General features: G+C 55.4%; 1 protein-coding gene across 3 annotated transcripts; it reads right to left on the bottom strand.

Annotated features, from left to right (window-relative positions):
• Positions 1 to 1,093: 1,093 nt before the first annotated feature.
• On the bottom strand, positions 1,094 to 19,935 carry ALDH16A1 (aldehyde dehydrogenase 16 family member A1). Of its 3 annotated transcripts, XM_063657307.1 has the most exons (18): positions 19,739 to 19,871; positions 16,243 to 16,353; positions 13,460 to 13,562; positions 12,965 to 13,091; positions 12,194 to 12,372; positions 11,152 to 11,229; positions 10,102 to 10,283; positions 9,866 to 10,018; positions 9,155 to 9,340; positions 8,686 to 8,781; positions 8,372 to 8,508; positions 8,113 to 8,218; positions 7,873 to 8,003; positions 5,857 to 6,024; positions 5,482 to 5,683; positions 3,567 to 3,752; positions 3,145 to 3,267; positions 1,094 to 1,828 (listed from the first exon to the last, which is right to left on the bottom strand). In XM_063657307.1, the coding sequence occupies exons 2-18, from the start codon at positions 16,243 to 16,245 to the stop codon at positions 1,667 to 1,669; spliced, it is 2,322 nt and encodes a 773-aa protein (XP_063513377.1). In that variant the 5' UTR covers positions 16,246 to 16,353; positions 19,739 to 19,871; the 3' UTR covers positions 1,094 to 1,666. The 3 variants fall into 3 exon arrangements, 2 of the variants coding, with proteins under 2 accessions (XP_063513377.1, XP_054320215.2); XM_054464240.2 differs by lacking the exon at positions 16,243 to 16,353 and having other exon boundaries at positions 19,739 to 19,935; XR_008495779.2 differs by lacking the exons at positions 1,094 to 1,828; positions 3,145 to 3,267; positions 16,243 to 16,353 and adding an exon at positions 4,460 to 4,554 and having other exon boundaries at positions 3,623 to 3,752; positions 19,739 to 19,873.
• Position 19,936: the final 1 nt, after the last annotated feature.

Here is a 19,936-nt window from a genome sequence, read left to right as displayed (position 1 = left end):
AAAGAATTATACTTCAGGTGTGGTGGCTGATGCCTGTAGTCCCACACTTTGAAAGGCTGAGGCGAGAGGATCGCTTGAGGCCAGGAGTTCAAGACCAGCCTGGGCAACATAGGTAGACCCTGCCTATTAAAAAAAAAAAAATTAGCCAGGCATGGTGGTGCGTGCCTGTGGTCCCAGCTACTCAGGAGGCTGAGGTGGGAGGATTTTTTTTTTTTTTTTTTTTTTGAGATGGAGTCTCACTCTTTCGCCCAGGCTGGAGTGCAGTGGCTCGATCTCAGATCACTGCAAGCTCCACCTCCCAGGTTCACGCCATTCTCCTGCCTCAGCCTCCCAAGTAGCTGGGACTACAGGCGCCTGCCACCGCACCCAGCTAATTTTTTTGTATTTTTAGTAGAGATGGGGTTTCACCGTGTTAGCCAGGATGGTCTCGATCTCCTGACCTCGTGATCCGCCCGCCTCGGCCTCCCACAGTGCTGGGATCACAGGCGTGAGCCACCGCGCCCGGCCGAGGTGGGAGGATTGAGTCCAAGAGGTCGAGGGTGGGTTCAGTAAGCTGTGACGGCCCCTCTGTATTACAGCCTGAAAAACAGAGCAAGATCCTTTATTTAAAAAATCAACAGTCGTGCGCAGTGGCTTAAGTCTGTAATCCTAGCACTTTGGGGAGACCGAGACAGGCGGACCGCTTGAGGTCAGGAGTTTGAAACCAGCCTGGCCAAGACGGTGAAACCCCGTCTCTACTAAAAATACAAAAAATTATCTGGGTGTGGTGGCGCGAGCCTGTAATTCTAGCTACTCTGGAGGCCGAGGCAGGAGAATCGCTTGAACCTGGGAGGCGGAGGTTGCAGTGAGCCAAGATCGCCCCGCTGCACTCCAGCCTGGGCGACAGAGAGACTCTGTCTCAAAAAAACAAAAAACAAACCAAAAAAACCCACCCACAACCAGAATCCTAAGGCAGTGGTGCGCTGAAGCGGCTCATATTGGCTCACGGGAGCTGACCTGTTAACAATTCAGGATCTCTCAGCCAGTTGTTTAATCGCCTGTAACTTGAAATCCGGCACGGTGGGAGCATTTACATCATAGAAATTGACAAAAGTCATATAGGAGGACTTTAATTTTATTCCAGAGAGTTCCTTTACTGCATATGGATTCCGGGGCCATGAAAAGGCAGAGAAAACCAGAGAGCAAGAACCACCAGGCAGAGAAGACAAGAAGATATGGGCGTCCTAAGGCCCTGTCTGGGGTCCTCGGGGGTTCCCCTTTCTCTGTTTCACAAACACAGCATTGTGCTGGAGCCGGCTCCTGAGCTGCTCAACCTCAGAACTAAAATGGCCTCGAGCCAGGTGTGGTGGTGTGTGTCTGTGGCCCCAGCTACATGTGAGGCTGAGGCATGAGGATCCCTTGAGCTCCGGAGGTCGAGGCTGCAGTGGGCCGAGATTGTGCCACTGCGCTCCAGCCTGGGTGACAGAGCCAGACGTTGTCTCAAAAAAAAAAAAAAGCCTCATATCTGCCAGCTGCTACACACTTCCTTCTCGCAGAAGCACAGCTAGGGTTGGTCAGAGACTTTATTGGAGGACACAGGAACCAGAAGGGGAAAGTCCCAGGTGTCCGTGGGGTGCATCTCCCCTTGGTCTGAGGTGTCCAAAATGCAGTAGGTGGCGCTCAGGCATCAGTCCCCCATAGGCAGCCACAGGGCCTTGGTCCGCGCTGCTCGCAGTCCCAGCTCTGGGCCTGCCCCCTCGGCCTCCTGGTCCCAGGCCCGCGGGCAGCCCCTGCTCGCCCACACCGGTTTGAGGTTTCCTGCTGAGGCCCACTCCACAAACTGGGAACCCTGAGGCGGGGAGAGATGGGGGTGAGCACTTCTGCGGGCTTGTTGTTAAACACCTGCTTCCTCCACGATGAAGACTATTAGTGACGAGGGGCTTCAGGCTGGACCCAGGCTCTGCAGCTACAATGCCCAGCTCCTCCCAAGCAAAACTTCCAGATGATAGGGAAAAGCATTTGACCCAGTGGTTAGGGAATTTCCTCTCCCTTAACAGCCCATGTTGAAAGGAACGGACTCCAAGGCTCTTGTCAACAAGTTCACATCTGTTACCAACAGGAAGTTTAAGAGAGTGGACGGTGGGGTGCAGTTACTCGCTCCTGTAATCCCAGCACTTGGGGTGGCTGAGGCGGGAGGATCGCTTGAGTTCAGGAGTTCGAGACCAGCCTGGACAATATGGCGAGACCCCGTCTCCGTTTAAAAAGTAAAAATTGGTTGGGCACAGTGGCTCACGCCTGTAATCTCAGCATTTTGGGAGGCTCAGGCAGGCAGATCACACGAGGTCAGGAGTTCGAGACCAGCCTGGCCAATATGGCGAAACCCCATCTCTACTAAAAAAACCCCCAACAATTAGCTGGGCATGGCGGTGCGTGCCTGTAGTCTCAGCTACTTGGGAGGCAGGAGAATCACTTGAACCCGGGAGGCAGAGGTTGCAGTAAGCCAAGATCGTGCCACTGTATTCCAGCCTGGACGACAGAGTGAGACTCTGTCTCAAAAAATAAATAGATAAATAAATAAATAAATAAATAAAAGAGTAGATTCAACCAGTTGTGCTGGCTCACACCTGTAATCCCAGCACTTTGAGAGGCCGAGGCGGGCAGATCACTTGAGCCCAGGCGTTCAAGATCAGCTTGGCCAACATAGAGAAACCCGTCTCTGCAAAAGAAAAAAATTAGCCAGGCATGGTGGTGCACACCTGTGGTCCCAGCTACTCAGGAAGCTGAGGTGGGACGGTGGCTTAAGCCTGAGAGGTTGAGGCTGCAGTGAGGTATGATTGCATCTGGGTGACAGGGTGAGGCTCTGTCTCAAAAAAAAAAAAAAAAAAAGTGTAGACTGTGGGCCTCCAAATCTAGGGTGTGGTCCTTAGCAACAGGCTGTCCACTCAGATGAGGTCTTTGGGCTGGGCAGCTCTCAGGCCCTTGTTGCTAAGGTCAGCCTCTTCCTTAGTAACTGGAGTCCTAAGGGCGGGGCCTCCAAACCTTGTTGTCAAGGAGTTTCTCCCCTTAGCAACAGGCGTTCTAAGAGGGCGGGGCTGTGTTTCCAGAAAAGGAGGAGCCTGTTTGAAGTTTGAGATGCCAAAGATGGCAAAACAGAACAAAGAGCACCTGGGCCGATCCGAAATACCACATGGCCTGGACGTCCTGGTGCAAGGCCAGGCAGCGGGTCAGATGGTCCTGGTCTCCTGTCACCACGTTGGCCAGGCCTGCTGGGAACAGGGTGGCCATGTCCTAGGGGATGGAGAGAGTGGGAGGGTTAGGAAGGCCGTGGGGGCAGGGCAAGCAGTGGGCATTCAGGGGGTGGCCACGGGAGGGAATGGGACGGGGGGGTCATGGACGAGGAAGCCCCAGGCCTGGGGTGAAGAATGGGCACTGGGTCCCCAAGGAGTGAAGGTTTGGATGCTGGGGCTGGGGGCAGCGTGGGTACCACTGAGGGTGTGGTAAGAGCCAAGCTCCTGCTGACTTTGGGGCACCTTTTTCTGCTGCCCTGAGGCTACGGGGAGGAGAAGCAGGAAGGCAGGGGGCTATACCTGGCAGACCTCCAGGGCCAGCAGAGGACAGGCCGCGCTGGGCACCATGACCACAGTGTTGCCGTAGGCCAGGGCAGGAGCCAGCAGGGACACGAAGGCAAGCAGGGGCCACTCGTCCGGACACACCACAGCCAGCACACCCAGCGGCTCCCGCAGGCGCAGCACAGGGCCTCTCAGCCCCGCCACCTGCAGGGACAGGCGGGTCAAGTGTGGCGCAGGGGAGCCCCGCCCACAGTAAATGAGAGATCCAGTTCCTCCATCTTCTCCCCAACACTTGGTGTTAGCCCAGACCGCAGCATTGCGGAAGCCCCTGCCATTTCGCAGATGCTGCTCAAAGTGAATCATTCCGTGGGGGTTTGGGCGGTGAGAAACATCCTGCACAACCGCCTTTTCTTTTTTTTTGAGACAGAGTCTCTCTCTGTCGCCCAGGCTGGAGTGCAGTAGCGCAGTCTTGGCTCACTGCAACCTCCACCTCCTGGGTTCACGCCATTCTCCTGCCTCAGTCTCCTGAGTAGCTGGGACTACAGGCATCTGCCACCATGCCCGGCTAATTTTTTTTTTTTTTTGTATATTTAGTAGAGACGGGGTTTCACTGTGTTAGCCAGGATGATCTCAATCTCCTGACCTTGTGATCTGCCCACCTCGGCCTCCCAAAGTGCTGAGATTACAGGCGTGAGCCACTGCGCCTGGCCTATTTTCTTTTGTTAAAAATAAATACGGTGTTGGGGGGTGAGAGGCAAGGGGAGGGAACTTAGAGGACAGGTCAACAGGTGCAGCAAACCACCATGGCATGCGTATCCCTATGTAACAAGCCTGCGCGTTCTGCACATGTATCCCAGAACTAAAGTAAAATAAAAAAAAAAAAAAAGAAGGCCGGGCGCAGTGGCTCACGCCTGTAATCCCAGCACTTTAGGAGGTCAAGACAGGCGGATCATTTGAAGCTAGGAGTTCAAGATCAGCCTGGGCAAACATGGCGAGTCTCTTGTCTCTGCAAAAATACAAAAACACCCAGTCATGTGTGCTGGTGTGTGCCTGTGATCCCAGATACTCAGGAGGCTGAGGTGGGAGGCTCACTTGGACCCCGGAGGTTGAGGCTGCAGTGAGCCATCATCGTGGCACTGCACTCCAGCTGGGTGCCAGAGGGAGACTAGTGCCAATACGCCCAGCTAATTTTTCTATTTTTTGTGGAGACAGGGTTTCACTGTGTTGCCCAGGCTGGTTTCAAACTCCTGGCCTCAAGCGACCCACCCACTTTTGCCTCCCAAAGTGCTAGGATTACAGGCGTGAGCCACCATGCCTGGCCAGGTGTGTTTTTTTTTTTTTTTTTTTTTTTTTTTGTGACACAAGGTCTCGCTCTGTCACCGAGGCTGGAGTGCAGTGGCACGATCTCGGCTCACGGCAACCACTGCCTCCTGGGTTCAAGCAATTTTCCTGCCTCAGCCTCCTGAGTAGCTGGGACTACAAGTGCCCACCACCATACCCAGCTAATTTTTTGTATTTTTAGTAGAGACTGGGTTTCACCGTGTTGCCCAGGCTGGTCTCGATCTCCTGACCTCGTGATCCACCCGCCTTGGCCTCCCAAAGTGCTGGGATTACAGGCGTGAGCCATCGCGCCCCCAGGTGTTTCTTTAGAGCAATTCGATAACCGCCTAACAGCCTACTAAATTGATTTTAGGGTCCAGGAATGGGTCGCTATCCATCATCTGGCGAACACTACTCTACGAGGCGGGTTGTGTACCCACTCACTGTACAGATGAGGGAATTGAGGTAGGGAGAGGTGAAGCCACTTGCTGATGATCCTGCCGTGGAAGGCGGTGGGGCTGGGCCCGAATTCCAAGCCTGGCTTATCTCACAGCCTCTGGTCTGAGCCCCACCCCACCTGCCCAGCTCGCCCACGTGCCCACAGACCCTTCACCTGCAGGGTGTGGCCTTGGGCCTGCGCCCGGGCCCCCCATGCCCGAAGTCGCCTTGCACTCAGCTCCACCTCCGCCTCCGCAGCCTTGAGCTCCACTCCCTGCCTCTCTAGCCTCGAGGCCAGGGTAGACTTCCGGCGCTCCAGTGCAGCCGCCAGGGCCCACAGCAGGGATGCCCGGGCTCCTGGGGACTGGCCTGCCCAGCTGTGGGCAGACAGTGCACAGTGGGGGTCAGCATCCTGGTCTTGGCTCTCCTGACACCCCACCTCTGTCCACAGCCCCTACCCTGGGGCCCAGCCTCCCAGTCCACCAACTGCTGGGGGCAGGCTCCCCTCTGCCACACCATGACCCTTGGGCTTTCCCGTGTGACCCCTTACCCAGGGAAAGCCTGGTGAGCGGCCTCCACAGCACCTCGGATGTCCTTGGCTCCACCCTCAGCCACGTAGCCATGGAGGTTGCCAGATGAATCCTGGATGGGCCTGGAGCTTTGGGCCTCAGGAGCCTGGAAACGGCCCCCAACGAAGAGCCCATAGGGGGGTGCTGGGCTGGAGTAGGGTGGGACATGAGGAGGAGTCCTGGGGCCTCAATCTGCTCAGACCCTATGCTCTACCCCACTGGGAAGACCGCCTCGGCTCCTGTGAGCCTCTGGGGCACACCAAACCCCTGTTCCCATGAGCCTCTGGGGGACCCTAAAGTCCTGCTCCCATGATTCACTGGGGGACCCTAAACTCCAGCTCCCATGAGCCTCTGGGGGATCTTAAACTGCTCCCATGAGCCTCTGGGGAACCCCAAATTCCTGCTCCCATGAGCCTCTGGAGGACTCAAGTTTCTGCTCCCATGAGCCTCTGGGGGACCCCAAACCCGTTCCCATGAGCCTCTGGGTACCCTAAACTCCTGCTCCCAGGCCAGGCGTGGTGGCTCACGCCTGTAATCCCAGCACTTTGGGAGGCCGAGGTGGGCAGATCATGAGGTCAGGAGATCGAGACCATCCTGGCTAACATGGTGAAACCCCATCTCTACTAAAAATACAAAAAATTAGCCAGACGAGGTGGCAGGCGCCTGTAGTCCCAGCTACTCGGGAGGCTGAGGCAAGAGAATGGCGTGAATCCCAGGAGGCGGAGCCTGCAGTGAGTGGAGATCGCGCCACTGCACTCCAGCCTGGGCGACAGCAAGACTCCGTCTCAAACAAACAAACAAACAAACAAAAAAAACTCCTGCTCCCATGAGCCTCTGGGGGACCCTAAACTCCTACTCCCATGAGCCTCTGGCAGACCCTAAACTGCTCTCATAAGCCTGTGGGGCACCCCAAATTCCTGTTCCCATGAGCCCCAGAGGACCCAAAGCTTCTGCTCCCGTGAGCCTCTGGGGGACCCTAAGCTCCTGCTCCATGAGCCTCTGGGGGACCCTAAGCTCCTGCTCCCATGAGCCTCTGGTAGACCCTAAACTGCTCCCTTGAGTCTCTGGGGGGACCTTAAACTCCTGCTCCCATGAGCCTCTTGGGGGACCCCGAGTTTCTGCTCCCATGAGCCTCTGGGAGATACCAAGCTTCTGCTCCCTTGAGCCTCTGGGGACCCTAAACTCCTGCTCCCTTGAGCCTCTGGGGGACCCCAAAATCCTGTTCCCATGAACCTCTGGGGGACCCTAAACTGCTCCCATGAGCCTCTGGGCGACCCTAAGCTCCTACTCCTTCTGCTCCCATTAGCCTCTGGGGGACCCGAAGCTCCTGCTCCCATGAGCCTCTGGGGGACCCCAAGCTTCTGCTCCCGTGAGCCTCTGGGGGACCCCAAGCTTCTGCTCCCGTGAGCCTCTGGGGGACCCCAAGCTTCTGCTCCAGTGAGCCTCTGGGGGACCCCAAGCTTCTGCTCCCGTGAGCCTCTGGGGGACCCCAAGCTCCTGCTCCCGTGAGCCTCTGGGGGACCCCAAGCTTCTGCTCCCATGAGCCTCTGGGAGATCCCAAGCTTCTGTTCCCATGAGCCTCTGGGGGACCCCAAAATCCTGTTCCCATGAACCTCTGGGGGACCCTAAACTGCTCCCATGAGCCTCTGGGTGACCCTAAGCTCCTACTCCTTCTGCTCCCATGAGCCTCTGGGGGACCCCAAGCTCCTGCTCCCATAAGCCTCTGGGGGACCCCAAGCTTCTGCTCCTGTGAGCCTCTGGGGGACCCCAAGCTCCCAGACCCATGAGTTTCTGGGAGAGCACAGACATTCGTGGGGCAGAGCTGAGAGTCTCAGCAGGCCTGGGGTGGGGAAAGTGTGAGGCTACAGTGTGGTACTCAGCAGGACTATGAGACGGCTTGGACAGACCTCGCGCCAGCCCTCCAGTCCACGGGGAAACAGGCATCAATTCCCCTCTCCCCGTTCACACTCCCAGACCACTGGCCCGCAACGACTCACCTGGGCCCTATTTCAGGCCCAGCCGGCAGGGTTGAGGGAACAGCGAGGCCAAAGGTGTCATAGTTCAGGTTCTTGGAGAGGCAGGACAGCCGGGCAGGGGTCCCTGAGGGCCGCAGATACTCATACAGCCCCTGTGAGGGGGACAGTGTCAAGAGGATGCAAGGGGCACGTGAGGCCAGGTGCAAGTGTCAAGGGCACGGGGCGGGGTGGGGGCTGGTGATGGGGAGGGGATGTGCTCACGTCTGGGCCCCCGTGCCAGGAACACCCACTCTCCTTGCAGCCGCCTGTGGGCACCGAAGGGTCTCTGAGGCCGTGGGCGTTGATCCAGACAGTGCCCACCTGCAGCCTGTGGGGAAGATGGAGATATCCGACAGAGGAAAACAGACAGTGGCAGGCTGGGAGAGGGGTGAGTTAAAGGCGCGGGGAGCGACCCAGAGAGAAGGGAGATGAAGACGGGAAGAATGAGGAGAGGAGTGGTGCCCGGGCCATGCAGACTGACCCATAGCCCAGCTCCAGCGCCTGCCCCAGCCTCTCGCTCCACACACTGGCGCTGCCCCCGCGGGGCGTCCCGTTGGCCACCAACAGTGCCTCCTTGGCTGTGCGGAAGGGGGAGGCCACGACCACAGGCCACGGCACCTGCAAGGGGTGACCGGGAGGCTCAGCCCTCCAGGGCCCACCCACCAGGGAAGGAGCCTAGAGCAGACAGCAGCCCCCACACCCAGGTCACACGGTCACCCCAGGGGCTTCCCCAGGCACGGAGCTGCTGCCCTTGGCTGGCGGTGGGTAGGAGCTCTGCAGCCTTAAGGGTCTCACCTCCACCTGGGCACATGGGGAGGCTGGGGGAAGGTTGGAGACCAAGGTTGGGGGATAGAATGGGCGTTCTGAAGGCACATCGCCAGCCTGGAACACCTAGGGAGAGAAATGATCTAGAAGTCGACCTCTAGTCCCTTCCTGCTGAGACCGAGGACTCTAGGCCCCCAGCCCCTCCTCCCTCAGACCCAGGAGTCCAGGCCCCCAGCCCCTCCTCCCTCAGACCCAGGACTCCAGGCCCCCAGCCCCTCCTCCCTCAGACCCAGGAGTCTAGACCCCCAGCCTCTCCTCCCTCAGACCCAGGAATCCAGGCCCCAGCCCCTCCTCCTTCAGACCCAGAAGTCCAGGCTCCCAGCCCCTCTTTCCTCAGACCCAGTTGTCCACGCCCAGCTCCCTCCTCCCTCGGACCCAGGAGCTGGGTCTCCAGGCCTCTCCTCCCCTGACACCCTCAAGTCTCTGCCCCCTGCCTCACCTGTGCCCCCTGGCTCTGGGCCTCACGCACAAAGCGCTGGACCAGGTCACATGCGGCAGCCCCCCGGGCCCCCATGTCCACGGCCCCATCCAGCCCTCGGCCACTCCGAAGCCGCCCCATCCGCTCCTGCAGCCGTCTCATGGCTTCATCCCACACAGACTCCTGGATGAGGAGCCTGAGGCCACCCTGTGAGGAAAAGCGGCATCAGGCGATCACACCATTGCACTCTAGCAAGTTGGTGATCTGAAGAGTGAAGACAGAGGCTGGAAAACTAGGGACACGGACACTCAGATGAATCAACAGAGTCCTAAAGAACAGAGAGGCCGGATGCGGTGGCTCACGCCTGCAATCCCAGCACTTTGGGAGGCCGAAGTGGGTGGATCACCTGAGGTCAGGAGTTTGAGACCAGCCTGGCCAATATGGTGAAACCCCGTCTCTACTAAAAATACATAAATTCGCCAGGCATGGTGGTGCCCACCTGTAATCCCAGCTACTCGGGAGGCTGAGGCAGGAGAATCACTTGAACCCGGGAGGCAGAGGTTGCAGTGAGCCGAAATCGCGCCATTGCACTCCAGCCTGGGCGACAAGAGTGAAACTCCGTCTCAAAATAAATAAATAAAATAAAATAAAATAAAATGAAGAGAGACTCAGGACCCCGAGGACTGGAGACAGACACCAGGGTATGAGGGGACAGGAGTGCACGGGTCTCACCGGGCCGCGGTCAGACCAGGCGGCGTCCACAACACCCTCCACGGCCGAGTCTATGTCCGCTGTGTCCGTCAGCAGCAGCAGTGACTCCGTCCCCAGCGCCAGGCCCAGCTCCGCACACTCGCCCGCCAGGCTCCGTCGAAGGGCACGCCCTTCCTAGGGACCCCCGCCAGTTCAGCCGCAGGAGGAGCCTTGCAGCCTCCAGCCGTGTTCCACCACAACCCCTGTCCTGAAGGTACCTCCAGGGCTCCGCAGAAGGCCACCTTCTGAATTCCAGGCTGGGAGGCCAGGACGGGCACCAGGGAGACAGGGCCACTGATGACATTCAGGATTCCTGGGAATGGGCCTAGCTCCCCTGACAGCTGGGCCAGGAGGAGGGGCGTCGGGGAGGCTGGGGGCACGAGGGCCACCACGGTGCAGCCTGGGGAAGCGGAGCAGCTCAAAGACTCAGGAGTCCAGGTCCCAGCCCCTCCTCCCTCAGACTCAGGAGTCCAGGCCCCAGCCCCTCCTCCGACAGACTCAGGAGTCCAGGTCCCAGCCCCTCCTCCCTCAGACCCAGGAGTCCAGGCCCCCAGCCCCTCCTCCGACAGACCCAGGAGTCCAGGTCCCCAGCCCCTCCTCCCTCAGACCCAGGAGTCCAGACCCCAGCCCCTCCTCCCTCAGACCCAGGAGTCCAGACCCCAGCTGCTCCTCCCTCAGACCCAGGAGTCCAGACCCCAGCACCTCCTCCCTCAGACCTAGGAGTTCAGACCCGCAGCCCCTCCTCCCTCAGACCCAGGAGTCCAGACCCCAGCCCCTCCTCCCTCAGCCCCAGGAGTCCAGACCCCAGCCCCTCCTCCCTCAGTCGCAGGAGTCCAGACCCCCAGCCCCTCCTCCCTCAGCCCCAGGAGTCCAGACCCCAGCCCCTCCTCCCTCAGACCTAGGAGTTCAGACCCGCAGCCCCTCCTCCCTCAGACCCAGGAGTCCAGACCCCAGCCCCTCCTCCCTCAGCCCCAGGAGTCCAGACCCCAGCCCCTCCTCCCTCAGCCCCAGGAGTCCAGACCCCAGCCCCTCCTCCCTCAGACGCAGGAGTCCAGACCCCAGCCCCTCCTCCCTCAGCCCCAGGAGTCCAGACCCCAGCCCCTCCTCCCTCAGACCTAGGAGTTCAGACCCGCAGCCCCTCCTCCCACAGAATCCTTCCACAGAGTCCAGGCCTCCAGCCCCCTTGTCTCTCAGACTCTGGAGTTTGGGCCCCACAATCCCCTCCTTTCTCAGACCCAAGAGTCAGGACCCCCCAGGCCATCATTTACCCACAGCCAGGGCAGGGCAAATCCTCCACATCATCTCAAGGAAGGAGAATGTGGGTGGCAGGATGAGGCCAATTACTCCTGTAAGAAAAAAATGAGGTGAGAGGATCCCTTGAGGCTAGGAGTTTAAGTCCAGCCTGGGCCACATGGTGAGACCCCATGGCTACATTTAAAAAAAAAAAAAAAAAAATGGCTGGGTGTGGTGGCTCACGCCTGTAATCTCAGCGCTTTGGGAGGCCGAGGTGGGCGGATCACCTGAGGCGGGAAGTTCGAGACCAGCCTGACCAACATGGAAAAACCCCATCTCCACTAAAAATACAAAATTAGCCAGGCGTGGTGGTGCATGCCTGTAGTCGCAGCTACTTGGGAGGCTGAAGCAGGAGAATCACTTGAACCCGGGAGGTGCAGGTTCTGGTGAGCCGAGATTGCACCACTGCACTCCAGCCTGGGCAACAAAGAGCGAAACTCCAACTCAAAAAGAAAAAAAACCCCAAAAAACTAGTCAGGCGTGGTGGTGCATGGTTGTAGTCCCAGTTACTTGGGAGGCTGAGGTGGGAGGATTTTGAGCCCAGGAGGTCGAGGTATCAGTGAGCTATAATTGCACCACTGTACTCCAGCCAGGGTGACAGAGAAAGACCCTGTCTGAAAAAGAAAAAAACAAAAACAAAAGAAAAAGAATGAGGGGACCGGGTGCGGTGGCTCATGCCTGTAATCCCAGCACTTTGGGACGCCAAGGCAGGCGAATCATCTGAGGTTAGGAGTTTGAGACCAGCCTGACCAACATGGTGAGACCCCTCTTCTCTAATAAAAATACAACAATTAGCCAGGTGTGGTGGTGGGTGCCTGTAATTCCAGCTACTCAGGAGGCTGAGGCAGGAGAATCACTTGAACCCAGGAGGCGGAGGTTACAGTGAGCTGAGATCACGCCACTGCACTCCAGCCTGGGCAAGAGCGAAACTCTGTCTAAAAGAAAAAGAATGAAGGGACTGGAGCTAGCACTGCTGGGTCATGTGGGAGCACAGGGCTAGGGTCTCCAGGGTCTCACCCATGGGCTCCCAGCCTGCCAGTGCCTCCTCCTGGGTGGATGCCTGGATTGCATAGTAGTGGAGCAGCTGCTGGGCCAGCTGGACGTCCCCCTCTCGAACCTCTCGAACAGCCCGCCCAGTCACCAGGGATTCCAGGGTCCACAGCAGCCGCTGGTGCTTCTGGATCACCTTGGCCAGCCTGTGGAGAAAGCAAGAGGGTGCTCATTTTCCAACGGCCCTCAGCCTCACAGAGTCCTGGGCTGCTCCTATATACCTGGACTACAATCCCCATGAGCCCCTGAGGCAGCCCCACCTTTACCTGGGGCAGAGGGCAGTGAAGATTTATGAGAATTATAGTCCTGGAAACACAAACTCTAAGGATGCTGTGTAAAGGTCTTGGCTGCCGGAAATCCCTGAAGCTTTTGGGAAATTGAATCTTAGCTTCTAACTCAAGTGCATTTTGGGAAATGGAATTTTTGTCTCTAGCTGCCCCCAAAGCAGCTAGGAAATGGATTTAGGGGCTTCACCAGCCCCAGTGAACTGCTGAGAAATGGAGCCCCAATGCGCTCCAAGAATGTGGTGAGAAATAGAGGCTTTGCTGCTTCTAGTCCCAGTGAATAGTGGACAACGGATGCATGTTTCGGCCACTACTGCCTCCAGCACATACTGGGAATCTGAGCTTTAGCTGCAAATTAATTCAGTGGGATCTTGGGAAATAGCCTTTGTTCCCATGGTCTCGAGTGGATGCTGGGGGTCCCCGCCTCCCGGGGTCCACACCTCAGCTGCATCACCTGGTCAGGTGCTGGGCCCGGACGACGCCAGGCTGCGCACTCCAGCTCTTAAATGCCATCCTGGCTGCCTCCACGGCTGCAGCCACATCCTCGGCTTGTGCCTGCAGGCAACTGGCCAAGTTCTCTCCTGGGGAGAAAAGTGGGGGGACTCAGACGGGAGGAGTAGCCCATGTCATATCTGGAGGGGGCTGAGATTTTTGGAGCCTGGATCAGCCCAAGGGTGTAAAGCTGGTCCCCATTCTCTGCTGGGTCATGGTTATGATCACCTCCAGAGCAAGGAAGAATTTTCAGACAGCAGTCTCACAAAGCCTCCACAGAGACCCGGCACCATAATTAGGGTGACTGGTTTCAGAAGGAACCAGACATCACAGCCCCTCTCCCACCACCAGCTGCTTCCTGCCCTCAGGGCCCTAGGCAAGGGGAATGGGTGTTGGTGGGTAGGGCTAGAGGGCACAGATACCTCCCTTCCACTAATGACTGGGGGACATCTCGTACCTGTGATGGGATCCTGGCAAGGCACTGAATTCCTGTGTTCAGGCTTTAACCACTTCCCATTCACACAGTGGCCCAAGCACCGGTCCTGGGTGTCCAGCCAGGCCTGGGGGAGGTAGAGACAGTTTGGAAAGGGGTTCGGGAGGAGCTGAGGCAGTTCAACCCCTACCCAGAATCCTCTAGGAGGGGACATCTGTCTCCCTCTGCCCCATCAGCTAATTCTTTTCCTCCTATTGCTTTAAAAAAAAAAAGTTTGTGGTAAAATACAGCATTTCAAAGTGTACAGTTCAGCAGTTTAGTGGCATTCTGTGCATTTACAGTGTTGTGTAACCATCACCACTCTAGTTCTAGAACATTGTTTCTTTTTTTTTTTGAGACTGAGTCTCGCTCTGTCACCCAGGCTGGAGTGCAGTGGCACAATCTCGGCTCACAGCAAGCTCCGTCTCCTGGGTTCACGCCATTCTCCAGCCTCAATCTCCTGAGCAGCTGGGACTACAGGCGCCCGCCACCACACCCGGCTAATTTTGTTTTTGTATTTTTAGTAGAGACGGGGTTTCACCATGTTGGTTAGGCTGGTCTTCAACTCCTGACCTCAAGTGATCTGCCTGCCTTGGCCTCCCAAAGTGCTGGGATTATGGACGTGTCAACATCTTTAATTCATTCAATTAGGGTCTCAACTGAGTCCTTGGGCTGGTGCCACAACAGTGGCGCCTATTTGGAGTCCACTTTGGGAGGCCAAGGTGGGCTGAGCCTAGGTGTTCAAGACCAGCCTGGGCAACATGGTTGAAAGCTCATCTCTACAAAAAATACAAAAAGTTAGCCGGGTGTGGTGGTGAGTGCCTGTAGTCCCAGCTACCTGGGAGGCTGAGGTGGGAGGATCACTTGAGCCCAGGAGGTGGAGGCTGCAGGAAGCCAAGATCACGCCACTGCACTCCAGCCTGAGTAACAGAGCAAGGCTCTGTCTCAAAAAAAAAAAAATTTTTTTTTTTAAATTTATTATTATTATACTTTAGGTTTAAGGGTACATGTGCGCAATGTGCAGGTTAGTTACATATGTATACATGTGCCATGCTGGTGTGCTGCACCCACTAACTCGTCATCTAGCATTAGGTATATCTCCCAATGCCATCCCTCCCCCCTCCCCCCACCCCACAACAGTCCCCAGAGTGTGATGTTCCCCTTCCTGTGTCCATGTGTTCTCATTGTTCAATTCCCACCTATGAGTGAGAATATGCGGTGTTTGGTTTTTTGTTCTTGCGATAGTTTACTGAGAATGACGATTTCCAATTTCATCCATGTCCCTACAAAGGACATGAACTCATCATTTTTTATGGCTGCATAGTATTCCATGGTGTATATGTGCCACATTTTATTAATCCAGTCTATCATTGTTGGACATTTGGGTTGGTTCCAAGTCTTTGCTATTGTGAATAGTGCCGCAATAAACATACGTGTGCATGTGTCTTTATAGCAGCATGATTTATAGTCCTTTGGGTATATACCCAGTAATGGGATGGCCGGGTCACATGGAATTTCTAGTTCTAGATCCCTGAGGAATCGCCACACTGACTTCCACAAGGGTTGAACTAGTTTACAGTCCCACCAACGGTGTAAAAGTGTTCCTATTTCTCCACATCCTCTCCAGCACCTGTTGTTTCCTGACTTTTTAATGACTGCCATTCTAACTGGTGTGAGATGGTATCTCATTGTGGTTTTGATTTGCATTTCTCTGATGGCCAGTGATGGTGAGCATTTTTTCATGTGTAAAAAAAAAAAGAAAAATTTTTTTTTACTGCATCTCACTCACCACATCTCCTCCATATTTCTTTCTTTCTTTTTTTTTTTTTCTGTGTGTTTGAGACAGAGTCTTGCTCTGTCGCCCAGGCTGGAGTGCAGTGGTGTGATCTCTGCTCACTGCAAGCTCCGTCTCCCGGGTTCACGCCATTCTCCTGCCTCAGGCTCCCGAGTAGCTGGGAGTACAGGCGCCTGCCACCACGCCCGGCTAATTTTTTTGTATTTTTAGTAGAGACGGGGTTTCACTGTGTTAGCCAGGATGGTCTCGATCTCCTGATCTCGTGATCTGCCCGCCTCGGCCTCCCAAAGTGCTGGGATTACAGGCGTGAGCCACTGCACCCAGCCTTCTCTTCCATATTTCTTTCTCATCCTGGTCACATCTTCCCTGCTGCTAAATCCAAAGCACACTGCTCACTTTCTCCTTCTACAGACTCCCCTAGCGTCTCTGATGTCACATATTCCTGATTTTTCTCTTACTGGCCCTTCTTTCCTTTTTTTTTTGAGACGGAGTCTTGCTCTTGTCTCCCAGGCTGGAGTGCAATTGTGCGATCTCAGCTCACTGCAACCTCCGCCTCCTGGGTTCAAGTGATTCTCCTGCCTCAGCCTCCCAAGTAGCTGGGATTATAAGCGGCCGCCACCACGCCCAGCTAATTTATATATTTCTTTTTTTTTTTTGAGACGGAGTCTGCTCTGTCGCCCAGGCTGGAGTGCAGTGGCACAATCTCGGCTCACCGCAAGCTCCGCCTCCCGGGTTCACGCCATTCTCCTGCCTCAGGCTCCCGAGTAGCTGGGACTACAGGCGCCCGCCACCACGCCCGGCTAATTTTTTTTGTATTTTTAGTAGAGACGGGGTTTCACCGTGTTAGCCAGGATGGTCTCGATCTCTTGACCTCGTGATCCACCCACCTCGGCCTCCCAAAGTGCTGGGATTACAGGCGTGAGCCACCGCACCCGGCCTAATTTATATATTTCTAGTAGAGATGGGTTTTTACCATGTTGGCCAGGCTGGTCTCGAACTCCTGGCCTCAGGTGATCCACTCGCCTCGGCCTCCCAAAGTGCTGGGATTACAAGCATGAGCCACTGTGCCTGGCTTCTCCTTTCTCTTTAAAGGAAAAAAGTTACTTAGAAGTTCCAAACTCAAACGCCCACTGGGAAAGAGACATCTGTGAGAAAGTCAGGAATATTTGAACATGAACTGGGCATCAGATGACATTAAATAATGACTGTTGGCTGGGCATGGTAGCTCACATCTGCAATCCCTGCACTTTCCCACGCTGAGACGGGAGGATTGCTTGAGCTGAGGAGTTTGAGACTAGTCTGGACAGACACAGCAAGACCGCATCTCTAAAAAAAATAAAAATAAAAAATTTGCCAGTCATGGTGATGCACACCTGTAGTCTCAGCTAGTCAGGAGGCTGGGCAGGAGGATTGCTTGGGCCCCAGAGTTTCAGGCTGCAGTGAGCTATGAATGCTACTGAACGCTAGCCTGGGCGACAGAGTAAGATCCTCTCTCAAACAAACAAACAAAAAACAAAAAGAATGACTTAATGTTAAGTGTGGTAACAGACCATGGTAGTTTTGTAACAAAATGAGTCCTTATCTGTTAGAAGAAAGGATTCAAATATTTATAGGAAAATACTGTGACATCCGAGATTTGTTTAAATTACTCCAAAGAAAATACAGAAGGAAACAGCACTGGGATAAATGTTGATGATGGTTGAAGCAGAGTGATGGGTAAATAGGAGTTCAAAATAAATGCTAATTATTCTGTGGAAGTTGGAAAGTTTTCCCCCAAAAGAAAAACAAAATTCCAAAAGAATGTCCGGAGGGTTCCAGGAGGCCTGAGAAGAGGGCCTGGATGAGAAGAGGAACTTACAATTCATGGAAAAGACAGGAGCTATTGGTTCCAGATGACTTTTGTCAGGGAAGTTGAGCCAAATGTTGACACATTTTGGAATTTTATTTTCAAGAGGACCTCCCGGATGTTTACATGGAATCAATTGTCCAGCATTTCACATTAAAAAAAAATAAAGTTCAGGCTGAAGAAAACATGTTTGTTGGTTGAGTCTGGCCCAGAGACTGTATGGTTGAGAACTTTGCTGGTGTAGGCAAGACCATGGGTCTGAAATGCAAGGGCTCAAGTCCAAGTCTCAGCTTCACTTTTTATGTTTTATTTTTATATTAATGGAGATAGGGCCTCACCATGTTGCCCAGGCTGGTCTCAAACTCCTAGGTGCAAGTGATCCTCCTGCCTTGGTCTCCCAAACTGCTGGGATTACAGGTGTGAGCCACTTGCCTGGCCTCAACTTCTTTTTTTTTTTCAGGGGGGACAGGGTCTCATTCTATCACCCAGGCTGGAGTTCAGTGGTATGATCACTGCACCTCCCAGGCTCAGGTGATCCTCCCACCACAGCCTCCCGGGTAGCTGGGACTACAGGTGTGTGCCGCCATCCTCGGTTAATCTTTCGTTTTCTGTTTCCTTTTTTTTTTTTTTTGAGATGGAGTTTTGCTCTTGTCGCCCACACTGGAGTGCAGTGGTGTGGTCTTGGCTCATTGCAACCTCCACCTCCTGGGTTCAAGCGATTCGCCTGCCTCAGCCTCCCAAGTAGCTGGGATTACAGGCGCCTGCCACCACACCCAGCTATTTTTTTATATTTTTAGTAGAGATGGGGTTTCACCATCTTGGCCAGGCTGGTCTCGAACTTCTGACCTCATGATCCGCCCACCTCGGCCTCCCAAAGCGCTGGGATTACAGGTGTGAACCACTGCGCCCAGCCATTTTTGTATTTTTTTTTGGAGACAGAGTTTTGCTCCATTGCCCAGGCTGGAGTGCAGTGGTGCAATCTCAGCTTACTGCAACCTCCGCCTCCTGGATTCAAGCAATTCTCCCACCTCAGCCTCCCAAGTAGCTAGGATTACAGGCAAACACCACTACGCTCAGGTAATTTTTGTATTTTAGTAGAGACGGGGTTTCACCGTGTTGGCCAGGCTGGTCTCGAACTCCTGACCTCAGGTGATCCGCCCACCTCGGACTCCCAAAGTGCTGGGATTACAAGTCTGAGCCACCATGCCTGGCCCAGTGTTTTGTATTTTAGTAGAGACGAGGTTTCACTATGTTGCCCAGGCTGGTCTCAAATTCCTGAGCTCAGACGATCTGTCCGTCTTGGCCTCCCCAAGTGCTAGGCTGTGCCAGAGTTCTGATCCAGTTCCTTCCACTTGGACCATTTCTCTGGCCTCCTGCCCTCCCCCTCAAAGAAGCCTAAGCTCCTCTCGCCTGGGTGCTGGGGGACCCTGGGGGATCATGAGAGCCCCGTGAGGGAATTCTGAGAGTGCCTGGGGAAACGACAGAAAGTTCGAGGCGCCCTACTTATTTGCAGGAACCCCACGAGGGTTCTGGGGTCCTCTGAGGGATGATGGGAGTCCCAGGGAGGTTCTGAGGACCCCCAGGGGATCATGGGACCCTCACGAGGACTTCAGGGGTTCCTGAACAATCATGGGAACCCTATGTGACATTCTGAGAGCTAGAGAGATCATAGGAGCACTGTGAGGGTATTGTGAGGGGCCATAAGTAATTACAGGAAGTCCTGATGTGGCTGGGTGCAGTGGCTCACGCCTGTAATCCCAACACTTTGGGAAGTCGAGGTGGGTGGATTACTTGAGGCCAGGAGTTCGAGACCAGCTTGGCCAACATGCTGAAACCTTGTCTCTAGAAAAAGTACAAATATTAGCTGGGAGTGGTGGCGTGCGTCTCTGGTCCCAGTTACTTGGGGGGCTGAGCTGAGAGGATGGCTTGAGCCCAGGAGGTTGAGGCTGCAGTGGTGTGATAGCGCCACTGCACTTCAGTTTGGGCGACAGAGTGAGACCCTGGATCAAAAAAAAAAAAAAAATACAACCCCAAACCGGAAGTCCTGATGTATTCTAGGCTCCTGAGAGTTCCCATAAGGTCACATGAACCCCACGAGTATCGAGGGGTTCTATGGGATCACGGGGGCTCCATGGAACTTCTGAAGCTCTCTGGGTAATAAAAGGGATGAAGGGAGTCCCTCAGGAGGTCTGGGGTGCTCTGGAGGCCCATGGAAGCCATAGGATATTTTGAAGAGTCGTGGAAAGACAATGGGGGTTGTGGGTCACCGGAGCCTCACAGGAATCCTAAGAGGTCTGGTGGGTGGCGTCAGGTTCTGAGGGGACCCTGAGGAATCACGAGAGCGTCTAGAGGAGTTCAGGAAAACCGCGGAAACACCACGAGGAGTTCAGGATCAAGAGGCAAGAGAACCACTGGGGAAGATGGGAACAGACTAAAAGGCTGCCACCGCCAAGGCTCAAGGGAGCGTCTTACAGGGCGCGATCCTATTGGGCGGCGGGAATCACGGGGACTGAGAGAGGCGGAGCGGCTGAGCTACCGCAGTGGATGACGGGACTCCGCGCGAAAAACCGGGCGCCCAGGCCCGGGGAACGCAGTGGGCAACGCCGGCTGGGCAGGCTCTCACCAGTGCGCATGCGTGGCTCTCCGGCACCGGTCCGTACTCCAGCGAGGTGAAGATCTCGCGGGCGCGGGGCCCTGCACGCGTCGCAGCCATAGCCTACCCGGAACGCTTTCCGCGAAGACTGCGGGGCGCTCTGTGTTAAGGGGAACCTTGAGGTCCGAAGAGCGACACCTCCCGTTCCAGCCCAAAGGGGCGGGTCTA

This window comes from Pongo pygmaeus, chromosome 20 (genome assembly GCF_028885625.2).
Source record: "Pongo pygmaeus isolate AG05252 chromosome 20, NHGRI_mPonPyg2-v2.0_pri, whole genome shotgun sequence".
Lineage (NCBI taxonomy): Eukaryota > Metazoa > Chordata > Mammalia > Primates > Hominidae > Pongo > Pongo pygmaeus.
This window is presented reverse-complemented; position numbering and strand designations above follow the sequence as displayed.

What these genes read in the sequence shown, in the direction of transcription:
- ALDH16A1 (XM_054464240.2), bottom strand. Translation starts at nt 19,828, where the DNA reads ATGGCTGCGACGCGTGCAGGGCCCCGCGCCCGCGAGATCTTCACCTCG. An exon ending in CCTGGCACGGGGGCCCAGAC is followed by an intron (nt 8,004 to 8,112) that starts GTGAGCACATCC and finishes TCCCCCTCACAG; the next exon opens with GGGCTGTATGAGTATCTGCG. An exon ending in CCCAAGGCCACACCCTGCAG is followed by an intron (nt 3,753 to 5,481) that starts GTGAAGGGTCTG and finishes CTGTCCCTGCAG; the next exon opens with GTGGCGGGGCTGAGAGGCCC.